The sequence below is a fragment of the Stegostoma tigrinum genome, chromosome 5 (genome assembly GCF_030684315.1).
Source record: "Stegostoma tigrinum isolate sSteTig4 chromosome 5, sSteTig4.hap1, whole genome shotgun sequence".
Lineage (NCBI taxonomy): Eukaryota > Metazoa > Chordata > Chondrichthyes > Orectolobiformes > Stegostomatidae > Stegostoma > Stegostoma tigrinum.
The window spans coordinates 16,440,078-16,465,856 of record NC_081358.1 but is presented as its reverse complement, the minus strand read 5'-3'; the positions used below and the strand labels follow the sequence as shown (position 1 = coordinate 16,465,856).

Genomic DNA, 25,779 nt, shown 5'->3' with positions numbered 1-25,779 from the left:
GCCCATCAACCATGATTAAATGGCGGAATGGACTCGATGGGCCGAATGGCTTTGCTTCCACTCCTATGTCTTATGGTGTTATGGTCTTATAAAAAGGCACAAATTACTTTACGAACAATGGATGCAGACTTGTATGTAAAACTCACGTGGAAATGTGGAATGTGCAAAGTAATAAAAACATTCAAACCATCTGGGCCGTTCCACCACATGACTGAGCTTTTTTTTTCCTTGCAACGATCAAGAAATTGTCAAGTTTCGCCTTGCACATTTCAACTGATCCAGAATCCAAACAATTAAATACCTTGATTAATTTAAATGCGTTTCTTTAGAAGTGCGCAACCAACTTCAAAACTCAGGAGAATAACAACCAAATATATATTAGATATACAACATTTAAATGTCTTAGCCTTAGTATATCTCTTGGATCTCTGAAATGCACTCAAATTTTGTTGCTTACATTATTTCTTTTTCACTTTTTTAAACTCTCTCCAGCTAGAAAATACTGATGCACACATCATTAAATAGTTACACTTTTAAAGATGTGACCATAGATTTGTAAATACCCAAAAAAATCTTGTGCAAACTAAATTATAACTTTTAATTTCAGCCTAATTCAATTTGGTTCTGTTGTGTATGATGATTTACAATGCTAACAAAGCACATCCAATAGTCAGACCCACATGTGTTGTAATTGGCCAAAGATAATGGAATGATTTTACATTGTCATATCAAAGCCACTTCTTGTTTTCTTTTCCCCAGAGTGTACTTTTAATCTCTCTCAAGATGCATATCATAAAAAACTTGTAGCAAAGATATCTCATGGCTGCTGACCCTAACTGCATTTCTTCCAATTATGCATTGTCAACTTGACAAATGTTATGAAAAAGAGGTGTAGAATTAATAACAGGACTGAAAACAGGACAGCTACTAAAATTCTGATGAAGGGTCTAGGCCCGAAACGTCAGCTTTTGTGCTCCTCAGATGCTGCTTGGCCTGCTGTGTTCATCCAGCTTCACATTTTATTATCTTGGATTCTCCAGCATCTGCAGTTCCCATTATCACAGCTACTAAAATTTGATCTTTTTAATTTGTATATGAATCCTACCCACTACAGCAATGCTCCCTTTGCTGGACAGATGATTGAATGCATTTTTAAGTGTGAGATTACCTTTAAGAACAGCACAAATCACATTTTACAACTTAAGATTCCAGGTCAGTTATTCCAAAATTGAAGTCCAATTATTTGAATACTTTCACTTCCTTGTTTCAATGAGATGATCTGAAATGGGCCTGGGCAGCTGCTGTGATCACTTTCTGTGAAGGAGTTTTACCTTATCAGAGTTGAACAGAGGCCAGAAATACAAGTGCCAAGAATTGATTAAGTAAGAAGCATACAATGAATTATCTCCAGAGCAATGACTCTGAAAGGAAGCTCCCAAGGTATGATAATTGATCACATTGATCAACTGATCACAAGATCGAACAACGTCAACATTGTTTTATGAAAGGGAAATTTGTCAGAGGTGTTTGCAGATGAATCTTTGAGACTAGCAGACTTGAATTTTCAAAAGGCATTCCAAAAGATCACTTCACCCCAACATATTCTATGCTTCTTCACCTCACTGTAACTCACTCCGAGTGACTCCAAATCACTTTATCTCACTTCAGCTCACTCTAACTCATTCCAACTCACTGTACCTCTCTCCGACTTACTCTATTTCTCTCTACTATACTGCAACTCACTGTACCCACTGCAACTCACTTTACCTCACTCTCCCTTACTCCAACGTTGTCCACTTCACCCCAATTCACTCTTCTCACTCCATCTCATTCCATGACACACATCCAAGATGAGGTGTCACGGACATAAGGAACTAGAGTACACTGGTCTAAAAGGGTTGAAAAGAGAAAAAAGAGCAGACAAAGGGCAAAATACTGCAGATGTAGGAAATCTGAAACATAGAAACTTTTGGAGAAGCTCAACAGGTCTGGCAGCATCTGGAGAGGCAGAGTTAACACTTCAAGTCCAGTATGACACCTCTTTGGAACAAAATGAAAGAACAGATTTCAATGAATGAACCTTATGCATCTTACAGGATTGTTTCAGCAGGAACCTACAAACAACAGTTAATGATATCAAAATATTCTAGAGAGGCCTTGGAACCAGAAAAAAATTAGAGACAGGAAGGTGACAAAAACTGATCAGGGATGGGACAAATGACACCAGAATAAATGACCCTGGGCTGGGTGAAAAGGACATTAACAACATCAGCTTGTGGCCTAGAATGGGCATCTATCTCGTATATATTTTGAAGCATGATTAGAATTTGTATACTTAAATGGGAATGTGGCATAAACTGGCCTAAAGATCATACATTTTCATGCACTCTTCAGAGCTTTTCTACACTGGCTTAAAATCATACTTCTAGTATACGGTAGAAATGAAAAACCTGCACTCAAGATTTGTATGATCGATTATTAGAGGTTACCATAACAAGGGTAATATGGATAAAGAAGAAAGCAAAGAACATCTTTAAGTTGGCAGATTGTAATTAGTGGAATGCCACAACAATCAGTGCTGGGCCTCAGCTATTCACAATCTGTATTGTGGATCTGGATGAAGAGACCGAGAGTAATGTTTGCTTTTGAAGGAGTTTGCTGGTAGATTTTTATGATAGGGTAATGTGCCTGGTTTCTCCAAATCTGAATGGGTGAGGTTGATGTTTATCCCCCAACCTTTTCAAATTTACTTTAATAACTTGAACATTAGCATTTAGCTTGATTCTTCTATTTCATTTCAAGATTAGCATACCTTTTAATTTGGACTGATATGCCATCTGTATTGACGTACAATCTCACTGGTACCAAAATTATGCCGAATTCTCAACTGGCAGAATTTTACCAGACCCAACCAGAACTCGTAGAAGAGGGAATTTAAGTGGGCTAAATTGGTAGCGGTTTAAAGGCTTTCTATTTTTCTATTAGGTCAAGCCAGGTACAATCTTTGATGTTGGGAACCCATTTTGCTTCAAAGCATTTAATGAATATTCATTCCTGCCTGAGACCATGAGAATTGCATTCACATGTGCAATCTTTTTTGCTGGAAACAGGAAACATGCATGTTCTCGTGTCTAAGCCTACATAAGGCATGGTGCCGATGGGGTCGAATTCTATGCACAAGTTCCAGTGAGGACTAACCTCTTTCATAACAAGGTGTTTGAGTGAATATTGACAGTGTTCGAGGTGATGCCTCTCTATGGCCAACAAGTCTTCCTAAGCATTGAAGCCACACAAGCTGATGCCCACAATTCTGACTGGGGACAACAAATGGGACAGACCTCAGGAGAGGGTTTGACTCAAAAGATCATCTTTTGTGGCTGATCATCCTTGTTCCACACAAGCCTTTGGTGAAAAGCTATCAGATTTGCACATTGTCCTTATTCTGATCAAAGATTAATGAGCTGAGAGTACACAAGCTGCTGAGTGCTGTTGTTCCTTTTCTGTTTTAAGTGGGAACCCTGGCAGTGAGGGGCAGTATCACTGAGGTGCCTGTAGGACTGCACGTGTCATTGCACTGACTAACTCTCTCTTGGCCAATGAAGCATTGAGTAGACAGTGATCCGTGACATGGTGCAGCACAGACAATCATCCATCTCTGAGCGTTCACTAGATTAAGGTTCTGTTTAACTGCCCATAAGTGCTGACCTTTGTAGCCAGCTCCATCTAGGCTGCTTTCATTAGTTGGGATGGCCTTTTATTGCTTTCCAGAAGGTAAATAACTTCCTTTCTCTCCTGGCAGGATCGGCGGAGCCTCTGAGGTGACAGGTCTGAATCTTAGTGCCTGGAATCTGATAGTTCCAAGGGTGCGTGGGGGTGATAAGGGGGGATTGAGTGACATTCCTGGATTCCAGAGAGTGGAGTGCTATCCAGATGCCATTTAAAAGGTGCTTGGAAAGTCTGGGAGGCTTCACAATGTCTGGTCCATAAAAGATGCTGTTTTACACGTACATTAATACATAATGAGCAGAGGAAAATATAATTCTGCAGGAAAATATGACGAGATTGTCAGCAAGGCCCTCCTGCATTTACATTCATGTCCATACCTCATCTGAAACAACAATCTTCTGCCCACTGTGTCGCCATATGGGATTTTTTTCTGGTTGAAATATTCTCAAACAGTAAGCTTTGTGGTGAAATTAACTAAAACCGTGGATAGGTTTGCTACAAAAATTCAGTTGTCCCAAAGCTGCTGTCACTTCTGCAAAATCTGCTGAGCCTGCCACACCAAAGCAAGCAAAATCATAACGCTGATGGTGAAATACAAAAAAAATTGTGAATGTACCGTTTTTATTTATGGTGCCATCTGTTCATTTCTCTCATGTACAGCTCTCAAAAAATTGTTGCAGAGAATTACAGTCAGATTAAGCAGTACAATATTTATAGGAGGGAAATGCTTTTTTTTTGTGTTGTTGTGATTTATTTTAATTTGAAGATTGAAGTAATTTGAAATGAACTACTTTTGTTTAAAAAATAACTTTCAGCCACCTTTCAACACAAAGTTGTTTGATTTGTTTCTGAATAAGAAATTTCTAATCAATATGTCCATAATTATGCAATTTTATTTTCAAGTACTGTATTAAACATTATCCTATTCATTTCCGAGTGAAAAAGGATGCTTATTTTTGGAAACAACAGTCCTTCAAATGCAAATAATTTTAATTTCTATTTGTCAAGAAATGGCACTAATTATATCTTCCACAAAATAAATTTACAAACACGAACGATTTAAAAAAGCAGGGGACTGAAAGGGTTGGATGTTAATCATAGAAACCAGATGGGTTTGGTAATGGTGAAGTCAAAGTCATAAAGATGGAGTGCCAACATCAATCTGCCTACTTCTACCTTGAAACGAGGTGGGAAGATGGGCAGATGATTGAGAAGGAAGCTTAGCATTTTAAATGCAATAAGAAAACAGTAAGATTCATTGTTTTTTTTTATTCCCTGACCTTTACTCAGCAATTCCTGAACTTCTGGAATCCAGGCAACAAATACAAGAAAAAATACAAAGAAATTCATCAAAGATCTTCAGACAGCACCTTCCAAACCCACGACCACTTCCACCTAGAAGAACAAGGGCATCAGACATATGGGAACACTACCACTTCCAAGCTCCTCTCTAAGTCACCCACCATCCTGACTTGGAAACATATCACCGTTCCTTCACTGTCGCTTGGTCAAAATCCTGGAATTCCCTCCTTCACAGCATTGTGGGTCAACATACAGCAGGAGGACTGTAGCAGTTCAAGAAGGCAGCTCAACACCGCCTTCTCAAGGGCAACTAGGGGTGGGCAACAAATGCTGGCCAGCCAGCGATGCCCACATCCCACAAATGAACAGGAAAAAAAAACTTGGAACCTGGAGGAAGTGCCTTTCCACTTGACTTTTGGATCTGTTGTGCTTACAGGGGGCATTCCTGAACTGGGCACCCACCTTCTATCAACAAGAAGCTCCTTCTGAGGTCAGTGGTATACCTCCCTCATGCTTCAGCTTCCCTTTCCGGGCCACTAATCATAGGGTATAAGAGGAGTAGGCCATTCGGCTCTTCAAACATGCTGTATCATTCATTGTGATCATGGCTGATCATCCAAGTCAATAGCTTGTTCCTGCTTTTCCCCCATATCCTTTGATCTCTGCAGAAATATAGAAAATAGGAAAAGAACATACACTGTTCCTTTGAGCCAGAATTGAACCAGCCACCTAAAGATTTCCTAAAGCTTGGGCGCGACTGTTGTACGTTCAATCAGCTGAACTATCAAAAGGTGTTCATTCCCTAAAGCCCCAGATTTTCGATTTCCATCCATGACCAGGTCTATGACCATATTTACAGGCCCCCTACCTTCAATATTCCCTGCAGCTTCAGGACTGACCCTCCCATGAAGAAATAACATCCTATACTCTCCATTTAGGTTCACCACTTAGATTCAAATTCTCAGCTGAAACAGTGTGCCTGAATCCTGCTGACTTGATCAGAGGCACATTATCCCAAAAGACTGCTATAGGAAAGATGTTGTGAAACTTGAAATGGTTCAGAAAAGAATTTCAAAGAAATTGCTGAGGTTGGAGGTTTGATCTCTGTCGGGCCAGGTTGAATAGTCTGTGGCTATTTTGCTTGGACCGTCAGAGGCGGAGGGATGACATTAAAGAAGGTATAAAGTCAGAATAGGTATGGACAGGGTGAATAGCCCAGGTCTTTTTCCTAGGGCAGGGGATTCCAAAATAAGCAAGCATAGAATCCCTACAGTGTGGAAACAGGCCCTTCAGCCCAATGGGTCCACATCAAACCTCAAAGCATCCCATCCAGACCGATTCCCCTATAACTCACCTAATCTACACATCCCTGAACACTACAGGCAATTTAGCATGGCTAATTCACTTAGCCTGCACATCTTTGGACTGTAGGAGGAAACCGGAGCACCCAGAAGAAAGCCACAGGTTTGAAATGAGAGGGGAAAGATCTAAAAAGGACCTGAGGGGCAACTTTTTCTGGCAGAGGGTGTGTGTATGGAATAAACTGCTAAAGGGGGTGACAGAGGATGGTACAATTAAAACATTTAAGAGGCATCTGGATGGGTACATGAATAGTAAGGGTAAAAGGGATAGAGGCCAAATACTGAACAAATGGGGCTAGGTTAATTCAGGATATCTGGTTAGCATGGGCAAGTTGTGCTGTACATCTCTATGGCCGCCTGATTCTATGGTTCACCATGCAGGATGCATGACAAACAAAGCCTGTGCAAGATTGCTTGTGAACGCCCCAGGGGCATGGCAGGAGGGTCCCTCATTCAAATGTACTCAGCTCAGCAGCGGCTTCTCACTCCCAGAAGCTGGCCAGCAGCATTTGGTGAACAGGGCCTTTTATCCCAGGGCCTTGACACTTGGGGATGGTCCTATTGTAGATCTGTCAAGAGCCTGAAAACCTGTGTGTCATAAAATATATAAAGGTTTGTTGAAAAGGGGCAGAGTTTGACTGTGGTCTTTGGGGAGTGGGGGAGGTGGAGAGTAGGGAGTAGTGGGTTGGTTTCTAAATACCCTTTACCGCCACCAGATTCAACCTAATGTTAAAAACAGAAAGAAAAAAAACTCCTGCTTTTTAATGCATTAACCAATGTTAACATGTTACTAACGGTTTCAAAATGTATGGAGTGCTATTGAACTTTTGGGCATATCAGGCGTAATTCAAACTGTCAAAATGTATTAACAAATGTAAAGCAATTTTTTGGGGTCTTTTTTGTTGACCCAGAGCACCTTCTCAATGTGCAAAACATCTTCCACTCAACAGCAATTAGATTGATTGATAACTTACGTCTTGTTTATTGCTATGTCAATGTAGGAATGATGTAGTCATACTTTTATAGGGCAGATCAGCTTAAATAATTTGATGAAAATATATAGGAGAAGAAGAGAAATTAAAGCACTTAGCTACTCAGCTCTAGGCCCAAAACACCAGCTTTCCTGCTCCTAAGATGCTGCTTGGCCTGCTGTGTTCATCCAGCTCCACACCCTGTTATCTCAGCTGATGGTGCTTTTGATCCACCCACAAAACTTCACCGGTGCATAATACAATTCTAAGATGTCAAGGGGCAGAGTGTACACTATTAACCCTAAGACCTTTGTTAAAGTCCCACCTGCTCCACAGGTATATCTTAACATGTGTGAACAGGTTAATAAAGAATATATCTGCACTGTTCAAGCTACACTTTATAGTATTTAAAGTGACTGCTGCTGGCTGCTCCAGACCAATTTAAGGTTTTCTTGGACCTTTTTAAAAAACGTTCAATCCACAGCCAGTTTGTCCGTGTCATCCCGCATGCTTTCTTTCCTCTCTGAACATTGGATCCAAACTAGATACTCACTGCACTACTCACCAGCAAGCAGTCTGTGAGCATTGCTCTTGCACAGTCAGCATGTCACTATTGTGAAGGTAAAACCCTGGCAACAAAATGGATCATCTCTCATTTAAGGCTGTCAAAAAGTATAATTGTATCCTTTGCTCAATTCTGAATCAAAGCACAACTGCGTCCTAGTTTTTTGTGACTGTCTTTAGCGCTTCTGCCATCATGAAAAAGTATCTGACTGACCATAACATGGGAGTTGTAGCTTTAAAAGAAAACCTTCAAGATGATTAGTCATATCACCTTCATCCTAGCTAAGCTTTCAAACCTCAAGTTAGACTAAAATGTTCTCATTCGATTTAATATGCTCTCTGTTTGGCTTTCTCTACTTTATAGCTCAATAAATTAAAGTTTTCTGACTGGTTTTGTTTAAAGATCTCATAACAGTCATCAACTATATTGCCATACAATGATGATGATGGTGATGGCATCAATTTTACAGTCATGCTATTATCTCCATTTGTGTGATTGAAATATTTTGGCAACTCATTAAAATTGTCTTGAAGCAGGTTTTTTTTCCATCAAGTACCAAAAGCTAAATTTTCCATTCTTAGTGCGTTGTAATGAAGAATTCATTGAAATAGGTCATTTTATATACATTGTGGAATGTTTCACTTTTGTTAAACATCTTCGCAAACATCATCTTCGAATGCAATAAATTAGTTTTTAAGAGATTCAATAGTAAACCGGAGAAGAGTGTAAGACACAGCTATCCCATAATCAGCTTTTTGTGTTATCAATGCTTATTTACAGATGGCAATAACACCTTTGGTTTAAAAAAAAGAGTTGGAATAGTGGTTTTCACTTAAATTGGTTTGTGGCAATGTCCATCACAATGAACTAATTATTTCTGAATGAAGAGATACAATGTGTAATACACAAATGTGTAATACAATGAATGAAGAGATACAATGTGTAATACACAAACTCTTGTCGAGTTTGAAAAATGTCTATATGTTACCTGTTGGCTCCAATTTGTAAAGGTTTATTCAATATTTAAACCTAAAACCTAGCTGTGGTGTAAAACATTACCAGAGAGATAATGAAATGCAGTTGCTGCAGTTTAAATTTTTAGTCAACTCTCAAAACAGATTTTATGACGTATTTATTTATTGTCTCTTGTCTCGAACTTTGAAAAATACAACTTCTCCCATTATATATAGAGATTGATTTTAGGAAATTGCATTGGGGTTTATAAAATGAGGGAAGTTATTTTTTCAAAAATGAAACAATACTGGCCTGAAGTGCTAAAGATCATGTTTTGTTTTATTCTCAACATGTGGAGAAATTGGTTGTTCATTATTTTGAAGCCAGTAACATCATACAAAATCTGCTGTTATTGCACCATTATGTCCGATCAACAGAGAAAAGAAAACTGAAAGGGTAAACGTTGATCTTTAACTGATGTGCACATAGGAAGGAAAATGTGCTTAAAAGCAGTTTTACTTAATCAAAGATTTCACCGTAAGAAGAGTAGTCTTTGGGCAGTCATTCTGTTTGAGAAACAGTTGAACATTGGCCATTTTATTGATTGTTGTTCTGGAAGGATACCATGTGGCTGTTGTCTCACGCACAAAAGTTTTTGTGCTTAGGACTGTCTCTTAACATTAAAATTAAGCCTTAAAAAAGAAGTTATTTGAGGCTTTTCTGAGAAAGACATAATTCAAACTGACACGAAACATTTTGAGGTATTCAAATTTCTTGGTTACTTCATACCTTAAGTGTGTCTCCTTCTGCTAAACGGAATGTTCTGGCTGAAATATTAATCCCTTTGCCTGCTTGCACCTGTATACTGTACACACACTCATGGTTGTTCTCATAGTTCAAAGGATAGTTGGGAGACAGCAGGATTCCCTCATTGCTTGTTATCGATGTTCCACATTCAGCTGCAGTTGGAAGGAGAAGCATTTTGATATAAGAAGAGCCCTGAATTTACAGCAAGTTCCCTATCACACACACAGCACAATCATTACAGAGAACAAGTCGTCCATTCCTATCAAAAATAAAAGAAGAGACACTTTAAAATCTCTTTAAATTAGAAGTTAATTAGTAACTTCTGCAGCAATTAATATCAAAGCTGCAGTCATTTATTATTATGAATAGCCAGGAAAATAAAATGTTTTCATGCAAACATTTAGCAAAGAGGTGTATTGCAAGTAAAAACAAAATATTTATTTCACCATCTTTTAAGTGAATTGTGAAGTAGGGGTATTGTGCTATACAATTTTAAGAAAGAACTGTCACCATTTATTGTTCAATATTCTAGTTAATGAGAATCTTATGGCCTAAATCTAATTAAAGAGTCCAATCATTGATGGAATATTAGTGTTTCATTTACCTACCTGCATGACCATGGTTTTGGTCTCCTGTACTAATATCTTGATGTAGTCGATTGCCAAATGGTGTTTGATAACTTTCTTGTGAAATACCATGGGATAGTTTCAAAGTACAACTTTGTTGTACTGTGTCTGATGAATCAGTTTAGTGGGTACCCAAACCAGGAAATGTGCAAGGACGTTTAAGGCGTAAATTCAGTGGGAATCCACATTGTCAATAATGCAATTGGGTCACAAGAATACAATATCTCGTGGTTTTTCAGGTTAAAGGTTGTTTTAAGGACTGTTTCTGTTTAGCAGGTGGCAAACTCATGACATGGACTTACCCCTTCCCCAGTCCCACAGAGGCAGATGGTAAATAAACTTGGGGATTCTTTCTCATTTGACTGATTGCAAAGTTTAGCCAAGATGAAATCTTGGTGATGGTCAGCTGAATGCACAACAGGGGACCCAGTAGTGAGTGGGATTAGCAAATGCTTTGGCTAACGGAATCTCGTAAAGGTAAAGTAGCCCTCTCATGTGGGAATTACATTGAAGAAACCATGATGATGTTTCGTACAATTGATTTTAATGAGAAGGACACAAAGCAGATGAACAGGTAAGAAAGGGGGAATCCACATTCTAGGATGGAACTTAATAACTGGGTGTAGGGTTTGATCAAAAATTGAGCAATTGCAGTACAATGATTGTGATGGGATGAGATCCAAGGAAAACAAGTGGTATAGATCTAATTTTATCCTTACATAACCTTCACATAGCCCATCCCTGACTCCTACCTTCTTTCACTTCTCTGACTGTAACGACCTTCCAAACATAAAGACATTAACATCTCGAAGGACGAGGCCAACTGAAAGAACACAGAGCACAGAACAGTACAGCACAGTATAGGCCCTTTGGCCCAAGAAGTTGTGCTAACCTATTATCCTACTCCAAGATCAAACTACCTTGCATACCCTACACTTTACTATCACCCATGTGCCTACCCAAGAATCCCTTCAATGTCCTAATGTATCTGGCTCCACTATCACTGCTGACAGTGCATTCCACACGCCCACCACTCTCTGCGTAAAGAACCTATCTCTGACAATTCCCCTATACCTTCCTCCAATCACTTTAAAATTACGTCCCCTCGTAGTAGTCATTTCCACCCTGGGAAAAATATCTCTGGGTATCCATTCCATCTGTGCCTCTTATCATCTTGTACACCTCTCATCCTTCTTCACTCCAGTGAGAAAAGCCCGAGCTCCCTCAGCCTTTCCTCATAAGACCTGACTGGTCATTAGACTAGTCCAGGCAGCATCCTGGTAAATCTCCTCTGCATCCTCTCTAAAGCTTCTACATCTTTCTTATAATGAGGTGACCAGAACTGAACACAATATTCCAAGATAAGAAGGTGTGGAGCTGGATGAACACAGCTGGCCAAGCAGCATCTTAGGAGCACATTAAACTCAATTCCCCTGCCAATGAAAGCCAACAGGCCATAAACCTTTTAAGCAACACTATCAACTTGGGTTGCAACTTTGAGAGATCTATGGATGCTGACCCCAAGATCCCTCTTTTCCTCCACACTGCCACAGCCATTCAATGTATTCTGCATTCAAATTCAACCTTCCAAAATGAATCACTTCACATTTTTCTGGTTTGATGAATGCCATCTGCCACTTCTTCGCCCAGCTCTGCATCCTGTCAATGTCCCGTTGCAATCTACAACAGACCTCCACACTATCCACAACTCCATCAACCTTCAGGTCATCAGCAAACTTACCAACCTACCCTTCCATTTCCTTATCTAGGTCATTTATAAAGATCACTAAGAGCAGAGGTCCCAGAACAGATACCTATGGCACACCACTTTTCACCAAGCTCCAGGCTGAATACTTTCCATCTACTACCTCCCTCTGTCTTCTATTGGATTGCCAATTCTGGAGCCAGACAGCCAAATTTCCAGGAATCACATGCCTCCTCACTTTCTGAATGAGCCTACCATGGGGAACCTTATCAAATGCCTTGCTAAAATCTATATGCACCACATCCACTGCTCTGCCTTTACCAATGTGTTTTGTCACATCTCAAAAATTCAGTAAGGCTCGTGATGCATGACCTGCCCCTCACAAAGCCATGCTGACTATTTCTAGTCAAACTGTGCTTTTGCAAAAATCATAAATACGACCTCTTAGAATCATTTTCAATAATTTTCCCACCAAAGAAGTAAGACTGACTGGTCTGTAATTCCCAGAATTATCCCTATTCCCTTTCTTGAACAAGGGAATAACATTAGCCATCCTCCAATCATCCGGTACTACTCCAGTGGACAGTGACAATGCAAAGATCATCACCAAAGGGGCAGCAATCTCTTCGCTTGCTTCTCGTAGTAACCTTGGGTACATCCCGGCTGGCCCAGGGCACATATTTATCTTCATTTTTTTTTTCAAAATTTCTAGCACATCCTCCTTCCTAACATCAACCTGAATCATGGGAACATCACCACCTGCAAGTTCCCCTTCAAGCCACTCCCAATCAAAATTTGGAAATATATTGTTGTTCTTTAAATGTCATTGGGTCACAATTCTGGAACTCTCTCCCTGACAACCCAGTACATAAATGATTGGGAACATTGCATTGAAAAACTTGCTCTATTTTGCTTGAGAGGTTAAACTGGAACTGTCTGCTCTCACATGAAAGCTACCACTTAAGAACTCAGAAGAAAGGCAGATCGGTTATTTCGGTGTCCTGACCGATACGTTTGTTTCATCAAAAAAAAAACAATAACAGATTGTGGTTTGTGGAAGTTTGCTTTACACAAATTGGATGCCATATGTCCTGCATTACAACAGTGACTATATTTCAAAAGTGTTTTCTTTTACTGTAATACACTTTGAAGCATCCATTAAGCATGATGTACAGTATATATATATGAAACCCTTTCATTATTTCTTTCATCTAAAGACTTTATTTCATTCCCAGCATGTCTATGTACATTGCATCCATTCTGATGATATGTCTCCCTTTCTCCTCACCGGTGAATTACATTCACCATGATTGATAGGGCCCTTGACCCTGTCAATTCCACTCCCTGACATTTAGTCGGTAATCATCCCTTTGCCTCCCAGAACCACCACATGATTCCCTTTTCCTTACCTTTCACCCTACCAACCACCATGATGAATTCATTACCACTTGCCATTTCAATTACATGCAGTATACTGTGACCACTCAATACATCTTTGCAATTCCTTTCCATATTCTGAAAACAGTTCCCCCTGCAACACCATAGCTAACCCCTCAATAATTCTCAACATTGCCTCATCATAGTCTGGCAAATTTCCAAGTACAACAACACGTCCCCTTTGCCCTCCTCTCTTGTCACCACCCATGACCCTAAACAATCCTTCTCAGTGAATGATGATTTACTTGTAATTAAGTCTATTTGGTTACTGTATTCTTCGCTCTTGATGAGACCCCCTCCAGACTGGAGTGATCATCCATTTGGGAGAACATCAGAATTTACTCCACAAGTGTGGCATTGATTTTTTTTTTCATTTGTCATTTCAACACTCTCACCCAATCTCACCATTGCTAACTGCATGGTTAGAATTTGTCTCAACAAACTCTACTTCACTTTTCATGAGGGACTTTCCAGAATTCAGCATGTAATACTGAATTCAAAGATGATTAAATTAGCCCCACTTTTGGTGACTGGGCAGAAATGGCAGCTTTGCTAATGCTTCTGTCTATCACACTCATTGCTCCAGAAGCCCAATGGAATCAATGTGGACTTCGCAAGCTTCAAAATGTCCTCCCCCCCAACCGCATCCCAAAACCAGCCCAGCTTGTCGCCACCTTCCTAACCAGTCCTTCCTCCCACCTATCTCCTCCTCCCACCTCAAGCCCCACGCCCATTCCTACCTGCGAGCCTCATTCTGTACCCTTGACCTGTCCGTCCTCCCTGGAGTGACCTATCCCATCCCTAACTCCCCACCTACACTCACCTTTACTGGCTCCATCCCCACCACTTTGACCTGTCTGTTTTCTCTCCATCTATCTTCTCCTTTATCCATCTTCTATCCGCCTCCCCTTCTGTCCCTATTTATTTCAGAGCCTCTCTCCCCTCCTCCATTTCTAAAGAAGGGTCTCGGCCCGAAATGTTGACTTTCCTGCTCCTCTGATGCTGCTTGGCATGCTGTGTTCATCCAGCTCTACAGCTTGTTATCTCAGATTCTTCAGCATTTGCAGTTCCTACTATCTCCAGAAGCCTTTTGTTAGTTTTCTTTACTTGCCCAACCACCATCTTGATTTCCCTTGCACTCTCACTTACTTTGTCATTTAATATTTCCTCCCCCCTGCCCTATCACTGACATTTCACTCTTGTTTTCCTCCCCCTCCCTCCCTCCATATGTACATCAAACCTATCACATTTCCACATTTTCTCCAAATCTTTCAAAAGGTCATTGATCTGACTCTTGAGCTTCATTTCTTTCTCCACAGGTAGTGCTAGATTATCCGGTATTTTGTATTGTATTGACCTTTTGCCGGATGAGAAGTACATTGGAACTTACCTTACAAGTTGGTAGGTGCAATGAACCCCACAGTGTCATTGGATTATAGGTTGTTCACTAATCATGTTTGGGATGATTGAACAAGAAATAATGCTAAGCCTCATGGGGAGAAATACTAATACTGCATGAAATTGACACTTAGCCAAAATATGCTAAAATTCAATCCTTAATTATTGTTCTGCTTTTTATATAAAAGAAGGTTGATTATTTGAAATGGCCATAAAACCAGACTGGTGGCTGCTTTTTACAAACTAAAGACTTTTTCTTTGTATCCCAATGTTAAGGGTTTAGATATTGTCAGGAGATGTTGCAAGAAACAGAGTTGATTACATAACTATCTGCTATTTCAAAATTGTGTGGCCTAAGACAGTTAGGTTCAGCGCTGTTGGAGGAGGCTTGTGGCTAAACCTCCCTTCTGGAGATGAGTAACAGTTACCTGAGAGATAAACTTGCATTGCAGATAAACAAATGTCTGTGGCCTATCTTAAATGGAAATTCAAAAAACGTCTTCTAACAGGCTAAGGGAAATTTGCAATCATATCGTGTAAAGGATTTTCTCGGAATCAAAATGTCTTTGTGGCAGTTTATAAAACAGTCATTAACATTGCAGTGCCATCAGGAGATACATTTGGTGTTGATTGCCTGGCTGACTTTGATCTGAAACATTGGTTATTTTTTATTCTTAAAGTGTTTGTTTCAGTGAGTCTACTCAGAACAAAAACGGAGAACTGAATATGCAGTGGGTTGAGAGTGGCTGCAGCACATTCCACTTTTTTTTCCCCTAATCATTATACTGTTTCATCTTCAACCACTGAAGATTTTTGTGCATCACTCTTTTGATGCTTTAATTGCAATGAATGTAACAAGGTCAGCCAGGTGGACCTCAGAGAATATGAGTTACCTGACTGGGGTTGTTATTCCGGCTCCATCAGGGAGTCCTGGCTGACAGATATAACCAGGAGTGTCAGAGGTTCCATTCACTCTGAGAGCTGGCTCTGAGGGAGCTGTATCAGTGTCAAGGATTCTCCACGTGTAAGTAAAGGGTGTCTTTTTTTCTGGGCCCCAAACCTCAGGTTTACGCAAGAACTTGACTAGACTAATAACTTACACCAGGAAACCTTTACAGATTCAGGGTACAGTTTCAGTTCTGGTCACTTATAAGAAGCAGCTAGTTCAGTTACATTGATTGAATTAAAAGGCTTTGGCCTATGCTTGATGAGGCATAACTGGTTGAGAAAGGTTCACCTGGATTGGGTCCATATATTTTTTGATTAGAAAATGGCTGGCCAAGTGAAGTCATAATTAAATACACAGGCATTTTTTTTGGGAAGATCTAAGGATTATCAAAGGAGCCAAAGCCTTGAATGTTGACCAGAAAGCAATTCCACAATTTTTCAATGCCTGTGTCGTGCCATTCGCTTTCCAGGCAAAAGTAGAGGCAGAAATTTTAAAGGCTGGAAAATGAAGGAATCACTAAACCAGTACAGTTTGTGGTATGAGCAGCACTACTTGTACTGGTTGTAAAGCCCAAGGGGTTGGTTTACCTTTGTGGGGATTTCAAATAAATGGTAAACTGCTTTCCACAGTTGAACAAACACCTAACCCCTCGCATCAAGGATTTATAGCCAAAGCTGACAGGAGGCTGCCCTTCACAAAGCTGGGTATGAGCCATGCATACTTGCAATTGCGGTTAGATGAGGATTCTCAGAAGCACGCTACAATTAATACCAGTAAGGGTTTGTTCCAATGTATGAGATCGCTATTTGGGGTATCATCAGCTTGTGCAATTTTTCAGCAGACGACGGAAAACATTTTACAAGGTCTACCCCAGGTCACCAGTTGTCTCACTAATGTGCCAATAACAGGTAGCACCAACAAAGATCATTTGGAGAACATGAATATAGTCTTTAGACATTTCTCCCAGGTGGACGTCTGCCTCAGAAGGAAAAAATAAATGTGTTCCAGGCTCCCTAAGTGACTTCCTTGAGAGACATAATTGACAAGACCAGGTTGCACTTGGTAGAAGATAAAGTGAGCATGATCAAAGGTACCTTGGCTCTCACATCAGTACCACAGCTTAGCTGTTTCCTTCAGCTGGTGAACTGTTCTAGAAAGTTCATACATAATGTGGCCTCCATCCTGGCACCTTTCCATCAACTCTTAAAAAGGGTCAGGCTTAGAAATGGTTGTGTAGCCAAGCTGTAGCCTTCAGGGAAGTGAAGAAACAGCTGTCATGCTCTCAGACGTCAGCATACTATGATCCCAAGCAAGATCTGCTATTGACATGCGATGCCTCCCCGTACGATATCAGATTAGACTTAGCTAGTACGTGGACCATTGGAGAGGAGTGCCCCAATGTGAATGCATTGTGATGCCTCCCACTGGCAGATACACCACTGGTGGTACCGTCACTGGAAGAGCCCGTAATGGTTTTAAATTTCCTCGACACACTTCCGGTCGTAGCTTACAATGAATTCGGATGCAAAACTGAAACGGGGATGGGGGGAGTGAAACGGAAGTCCCAATCTGAACTGAAACCTGATTAGGCCTGGAGAGCTCAGATCAGACTAAGGGACGATATATTATTATGGAGAGTTATGGTCCAGAGCAATGATCGCTGACAGACACTGCCTGAACTCCACCAGGGTCATCAGGTCACCAAATGAAGATGTTGGCAAGATGTTAATTCTGGTAGCCAGGACTTGACGCAGACACAGTTGTGTTGGTGGGGCAGTGCCTAAAGTGCCAACAAGGACAAAGATTACCAACAGCAGCTTGCCCAAATTCGCAGAAATGTCCAAATAAACCCGAGACTTAGCTACACATTGACTATGCAGGCTCTATCATGGACTCAATATTGTTAGTCATTGCGGATGCCCACTCAAAATGGCTAGACATGCAGAGAGTTCATTCGTCAAATCTAGGTGCAACAATAGAAAAACTGCACACATTTTTTTGCAATACATCAACTCCCAGAAGTGTTAATCACTTAGAATGGGCCACTGTTTACTAACAGGGATTTCCTCAAGTTCAGTGGTATTCTACATTCAACGATGGTTCCATACCATCCATCATCCAACGATCTGGCACAAAGAGCAGCCCAAACTACAAATGCAGGCTCTCTGATGAAGGGTCTAGGCCCGAAACGTCAGCTTTTGTGCTCCTGAGATGCTGCTTGGCCTGCTGTGTTCATCCAGCCTCACATTTTATTATCTTGGAATTCTCCAGCATCTGCAGTTCCCATTATCTCTTAAGGAAACAGCCTACAGCTTTACTCAAGACCAAACTGTCCTGGTTCCTATTTTTTTATAGGACCAACCTCCATTGCAACTACGGGGATAGGCCCAGCAGAGTTGATAATGGGGAGAAGACTCTGCACCAGGTTAAATCTATCTTCCCAGACCTGGGAGGAAGGGGAGAAACAGCATCAGGAATGCCAATGCTGGACACAAGATTCGGCTCAGCGAGAGAAGTAGGGTCAAGGAACCACTGGAATGTAAGAGTCATGGGCGACACTAGGTCAGGTCCAATGACATATAAAGTCTGAGTTGGTATGACAGTCCTGAACAAGCACGAGGACCATATGAAAGCTGCGAATTCACAAACAGGATGGGAGCAAATTATTCCTGCCTTCTCGACTGCCTTTCTGACTGTTTCAGAACCCCTGGTTCCTGCCTCTTAGTCAAGCGTTGAAATTACCTTTGAATCTTAGATGGACACGGCAAATATTGCTACTTTAATGTCTTTGCTGCCTGAAGAGCAGGATGAATTCCTTCTGAGGCACTCCACTGTACATTACATGCCACCTGTATCAAAGGCGGAGTTGGAGGAACCTGACCCAGTGCTGAAATATAAAGAACTGCCTGTTTTCATCACCTTAATTGGGGAGTCATGTAGTGATTGTAACAAGGTCAGGCAGGTGGACCTCACAGAATATGAGTTTCCTGATTGGGGATGTTAATCTGGTTCAATGAGGGACCCCTGGTTGATAGACATTAACAGAAGTGTCAAAGGTTCTGCACTGTCTCAGCTGGCTCTGTGGAAGCCAGAGCAGTGTCAAGGACTCTCCATGTGTAAATAAAAGGTGACATGGTGAGAGGTTACCAGCCTCTATGGAACTATTTCAATCATGATACCTACAGTCATATATTAAATGAGGTTTCTACAGCAATAATTGTTGGCTGCATTTTCCATCTTGACCCTACATTCTACACCTTAAGCTATTTTGCGACACTTCTGATGGAGTTGTTAAAGGTGTTAATCTTTTGAAGCTGTGGTATATATCAAAATCAATTTGCCAGTCATGTTTCACGAAAACACATGTCGTGAGTTATGAAAACCAACCTTCACTTCATCACAGTTATAACCAGATGGCCAGAAGAACCGTCGCTGTTATTGCACAATCCTTAGTCATTCCACTATTTGCCTTTTTCTAATCATTTACTTTTCCAAAGAATGTGCCATATTTGGAAACTTTGTTGAAGTCCAAAACAGTTCAAATTCCTTTCAAAGCAGTACCTGACACTCTGAGGTGTGACAATGACTGATTATAATGACTACATGCATTCCATGTTTAATGTGCAGCTGAAAGATTTTGCACTGAGTGGCCAGACATTCAATCTTACAGCACTTTGGATTGCAGCACTTCAGGATCCACTCCAGTATTTTCTTATTTAATTCAGCCCCCATATTTTGAAGCCGACACTGCCCAGTTTGAGGGAAAGCCTGTTCAGTTGTGGACACATGCCAACCAACCCTGAGACGATTCAAAATTAAATTACATCAAAATAAACCAATTAGTTTGGCTGAATCCAAACAGTTACCTGACGAAGCTCATTGTTTAAATTTTGGTCATGATTATTTTCACATTGGTGTGTGTGCCGCAAAGAACAGTCCTTGTGTTATTTTGAATTCTGTGTTACAACCAGTTCACAATTAGAGGTTTTGTTAGCTGCTGCATTTCTTTGCTTATCTGGTCTAATCAGACTGCATGAGTTATTCAAAGCGTACTTACGAGCTGTTGGCCGACTCTTAAATATTGATAAAACACTGTTCTTGACTTCTTTCCTTCTTTTACACAGCTTGTTTTTAGCTGGAATTCAGCCAGTAAATTTCTGCATAATTTCATTTGATTCAATTTCCAAACAGATGGCCAGACATGAGAGGCGTAGGGCGCAGTCATTTGGTCCATTGAGCCTGCTGTGCCATACAATAACATAGCTGCTGATCTAATTGCGGCGTGACTCCACTTTCTTCTGTCCCCTCGCATCATAGCTCATTGTCCTGACACCTTTGTAGACCAAAGGTGTGTCTCACTCAGCCTTGTATTGAATACAGTTATTTTCCTAAGTATTGGCAATATCATGCAGACTGTTACATTGCCCATTCTTTTTAATGTAAGGAATGAGCTCTACGTTTCTAATAGGAGATTCCAATCAGGGTTCCTTCAGAAATGTATACTTCCATTCTAAAGTTCTCTCAGTGTATAATGCTGAATCTGTTACAATGGTGATTTCAAAGGATACCCACATGCAACTCTCATCTATATGAGAATAATGACTGACTGATCATCGTAAAATCTCGGCCAATTTATAACTTCAAATTTAACTAATATTTTATACCAGAAGAATGGGGGAGCCATGCTTTTAAATAATTTTATAGAAATGCACAGAAATTCATTAAAAGAAAACTGATGACAGCTGTGACAGTGCATGGAAGCAACTTTAAGGAGAAGACAGTGGTGAGTCTTTGCTGAGATTGGGGTTTCATAGAGAATAGTTAGAATAAAAGGAATAGAGTGAAATTGAATATATTCCTGGTACATGTAATTAAGTCTTTCAAACTTGTTTTTCCCTAGTTTAATATTGTTCAATTTTGGCATCTAGCTTCAGCAATGTTTTGTTCTTTGTGTTAAATGTATATTAACAGCCTCTTGTGACTATGTTTACTAACTCCACAGCTAAAAATAAAACAAAGTTCAGATCCAACATCCTCCTCCGCCATTGACCAAAAGGACACGGCCGGAGACCCCACCGATGACGTCACATCCGCCTCCGCCGGCCACAGAACTTCCGGAACCGCTGCTGCAGTCACCACCTCCACGTCCAGGTACAACACCCCACACACCACCCTCACCTCAGCTGCTGCCGCCCACCCCGATCCTCCCACCGCCGACGCAACCCCGCCCACGGCCGATGCCGACGGAACCCCGCCACGGCCGATGCCGACGGAACCCCGCCACGGTCGACGCCAACGCCGACAGAACCCCGCCCACGGCCGACGGAACACCGCCCACAGCCGACGCCGACGGAACCCCGCCCACGGCCGACGACCTCATCGCTCCGCCCACAACCTCCACAGCCAGCAACCCCAGAGGAGACAGCCACACTGAGCCGTGCCGCATCTTCACCATCCCCCCAGACCTCCCACTGACTGAGGACGAACGGTCAGTCCTTAGTAAGGGGCTCACCTTTGTCCCCCTACAACCACACATCAACGAATACCAGTCACGGTTGGGCAGAGAGCAGTTTTTCCGCCGCCTTCGCCTCCACGCCTACTTCTTCAACCGGGAGCCTAACCCTCCCTCCACTGACCCCTTCACCCGCTTCCAACACAAGTCCTCCTCCTGGACACCACCCCCAGGCCTCCTACCCTCCCTCGACCTCTTCATCTCCAACTGCCGTCGAGACATTAACCGCCTCAACCTCTCCACCCCTCTCACCCACTCCAACCTCTCCCCCGCAGAACGGGCAGCCCTCCGCTCCCTCCGCTCCAACCCCAACCTCACCATCAAACCCGCAGACAAGGGTGGCGCAGTGGTAGTATGGCGCACTGACCTCTACATCGCCGAGGCCAGACGCCAACTCTCCGACACCACCTCCTACCGCCCCCTCGATCACGACCCCACACCCGAGCACCAAACCATCATCTCTAACACCATTCATGACCTCATCACCTCAGGGGACCTCCACCCACAGCCTCCAACCTCATTGTTTCCCAACCCCGCACGGCCCGTTTCTATCTCCTTTCCAAAATCCACAAACCTGCCTGCCCTGGTAGACCCATCGTCTCAGCCTGCTCCTGCCCCACCGAACTCATCTCCACCTATCTGGACTCCATTTTCTCCCCTTTGGTCCAGGAACTCCCCACCTACGTCCGTGACACCACCCACGCCCTCCACCTCCTCCAGGACTTCCAATTCCCTGGCCCCCAACACCTCATCTTCACCATGGACGTCCAGTCCCTATACACCTGCATTCCGCATGCAGATGGCCTCAAGGCCCTCCGCTTCTTCCTGTCCCCCAGGCCCAAACAGTCCCCCTCCACCGACACCCTCATCCGCCTAGCTGAACTCGTCCTCACCCTCAACAACTTCTCTTTTGACTCCTCCCACTTCCTACAGACTAAGCGGGTGGCCATGGGCACCCGCACGGGCCCAAGCTATGCCTGCCTCTTTGTAGGTTACGTGGAACAGTCCCTCTTCCGCACCTACACAGGCCCCAAACCCCACCTCTTCCTCCGGTACATTGATGATTATATCGGCGCCGCCTCTTGCTCCCCAGAGGAGCTCGAACAGTTCATCCACTTCACCAACACCTTCCACCCCAACCTTCAGTTCACCTGGGCCATCTCCAGCACATCCCTCACCTTCCTGGACTTCTCAGTCTCCATCTCAGGCAACCAGCTTGTAAATGATGTCCATTTCAAGCCCACCGACTCCCACAGCTACCTAGAATACACCTCCTCCCACCCACCCTCCTGTAAAAATTCCATCCCCTATTCCCAATTCCTCCGCCTCTGCCGCATCTGCTCCCACGATAAGACATTCCACTCCCGCACATCCCAGATGTCCAAGTTCTTCAAGGACCGCAACTTTCCCCCCACAGTGATCGAGAACGCCCTTGACCGCGTCTCCCGTATTTCCCGCAACACATCCCTCACACCCTGCCCCCGCCACAACCGCCCAAAAAGGATCCCCCTCATTCTCACACACCACCCCACCAACCTCCGGATACAACGCATCATCCTCCGACACTTCTGCCAATTACAATCCGACCCCACCACCCAAGGCATTTTTCCATCCCCACCCCTGTCTGCTTTCCGGAGAGACCACTCTCTCCGTGACTCCCTTGTTCGCTCCACACTGCCCTCCAACCCCACCACACCCGGCACCTTCCCCTGCAACCGCAGGAAATGCTACACTTGCCCCCACACCTCCTCCCTCACCCCTATCCCAGGCCCCAAGATGACATTCCACATTAAGCAGAGGTTCACCTGCACATCTGCCAATGTGGTATACTGCATCCACTGTACCCGGTGTGGCTTCCTCTACATTGGGGAAACCAAGCGGAGGCTTAGAGACCGCTTTGCAGAACACCTCCGCTCAGTTCGCAACAAACAACTGCACCTCCCAGTCGCAAAACATTTCCACTCCCCCTCCCATTCTCTCGATGACATGTCCATCATGGGCCTCCTGCAGTGCCACAATGATGCCACCCGAAGGTTGCAGGAACAGCAACTCATATTCCGCCTGGGAACCCAGCAGCCTAATGGTATCAATGTGGACTTCACCAGTTTCAAAATCTCCCCTTTCCCTACTGCATCCCTAAACCAGCCCAGTTCGTCCCCTCCCCCCACTGCACCACACAACCAGCCCAGCTCTTCCCCCCCACCCACTGCATCCCAAAACCAGTCCAACCTGTCTCTGCCTCCTTAACCGGTTCTTCCTCTCACCCATCCCTTCCTCCCACCCCAAGCCGCACCCCCATCTACCTACTAACCTCATCCCACCTCCTTGACCTGTCCGTCTTCCCTGGACTGACCTATCCCCTCCCTACCTCCCCACCTATACTCTCTCCACCTATCTTCTTTTATCTCCATCTTCGGTCTGCCTCGCCCTCTCTCCCTACTTATTCCAGTTCCCTCTCCCCATCCCCCTCTCTGATGAAGGGTCTTGGCCCGAAACGTCAGCTTTTGTGCTCCTGAGATGCTGCTTGGCCTGCTGTGTTCATCCAGCCTCACATTTTATCATCTTCAGATCCAACAAGGTCGGTTTCACACTGGGATCTCATTTGTCCAGTATTAACATTAGCTCTGGCCATAATACTTGAATATATTTGTGACAAAGCTATGGCTTTGAGAGCTTATTTTGTCCTTTTTTTAAAGAGTGGTTGTAAGATAGAGGTGCCTCGCAATTCACCCATATAACTTGAGTAAATGGTTTGGGAGGTCTTGGGTTTCTGTTTAATACCTTAAATGGATGTGGCCATAGATCAGGATGCCTGGGTTTTGGTTTTTCACCTGATGAAGGAGCAGTGCTCTGAAAGCCTGAGATTTCAAATAAACCCTGTTGGATTATGACTTTGTGTCATGTGACTTCTAACCTTGTCCACCAAAACCAACATCTGCACGTCATATGTAATTTATATTCTCTCCTCCAGAGTAGCTTTTGTCATGGACCAATCAATTACATCCCCATCTGTCTTATTTCCTTTGCTATTTCTTTCTCAACAGAAACTGACTAGAGATCTTGACCCTCCAAACCAAGATAATTTCTCAAATTATAAACCAAATAATTTATTAACATACCAATCCTACCTCTTTTTCTTCTTCCTGTCCTTCCTAAATATTACATATCATTGCATACTTAATTCCCAGCCTTTGTCAATTTGCAATCATACCTCTTCAATCACTAACATGCTATGTTAATTTTTATTTGTGCTTGCAATTCATCCATCTTGTTGCAAAGATTGCATGCATTCAAAGAGACTTTAAACCATTTTGCTTATACTGAACTCCTTCACTTATGTATTTCCAATTTTGCATGCTGTGTCCCAGTCTGTCACACTCCTGTTTCACTGCTTTGCAGTATTATCACCTCCCTTCTCTTCAACTTTCCAGTTTTCAACTCAAGTAATTCCTGTCACTCACCATTTAGTATAAAGCATTTACAGCAATCTTAGTTATATGATTCACCAGGACATTTGTCCTTGCATGACTGAGGTGGAAACTATCTCAATGTTACAACTCAGTCTTCCTCCAGTACTAGCCAGGTACCAGTGTCCCATTGTGACAATACCAGTTATGTTATTACTGGACCAGGAAAGCACAGAGTGAAATCCAGTTTGACTGATCATATTTTGTTTTGTTTTTATTTAAAGAGGTAGTCTTTCCCTGAAACACAAGCACACATACTGTGGAAGTAGATTTAACAACACAACTGAAGTTTACGACACCAAATATGAATTTAAAACAAAACAAACCAAACTATTTATACATAATGCAATTCGAAAAAAAATCAAAATACATGGTAAAATGCAATCCCATCTATTCCAACACACTTATATTACAGTTTTCAAACAGAAAAGAGAATTTCCTTCCTTATAACATTCAATGGTTTAAATGAACTAGTTCAATGAACTCTTGGTCTTAAGAGTTTGATGGACTTCTTTTATTATTAGTGCACAACTGAGCTTACATTTTCTAAGTTACAAATAACCCTTCAGGATTCCACCCAAATATCACTAGTCTGCAACTTCCAACGAAAACATTTCCACTGGGATAACCTGTTTCCTGTATTTTCTGAAATATTATTTTCTCTGGAGAACCATTTTCCTTTAACTAGGACTTCCACAAATCAAAAATTAATGCTTTCCAAGCTACAGGTTTCTCACAAAGCAAAAACAAAATCAGTTCTTCCAATTGAAAGCAAACTAATGCTCTTTAATATTTATGCAAATCTTCCAATATAAACAAATTCCCATGTCACCTCAGGAAGTCTCTCTCTCACACTGGTTGAAGAAAATCATGGCTCCAGAAGTATTGACATGTTAATCATTAACCAGCCAACCACATAATGAGTAGCTTCCGTCATTAGTTCAAAATCTGACCTTTAAAATAAATGACCTTTATAAAATCACACAACTTACATTATGA

At 42.2% G+C, this 25,779-nt stretch overlaps 1 protein-coding gene across 1 annotated transcript in view; it reads right to left on the bottom strand.

Annotated features, from left to right (window-relative positions):
- The window catches only part of csmd3b (CUB and Sushi multiple domains 3b), a 1,751,526-nt gene that overhangs the window by 353,172 nt on the left and 1,372,575 nt on the right, over nucleotides 1–25,779 (bottom strand). Inside the window, exon 22 of the mRNA XM_048529668.2 lies at nucleotides 9,669–9,838. Within this exon, the coding sequence (XP_048385625.1) occupies nucleotides 9,669–9,838 (170 nt within the window). The remainder of the gene's footprint in view (nucleotides 1–9,668; nucleotides 9,839–25,779) is intronic.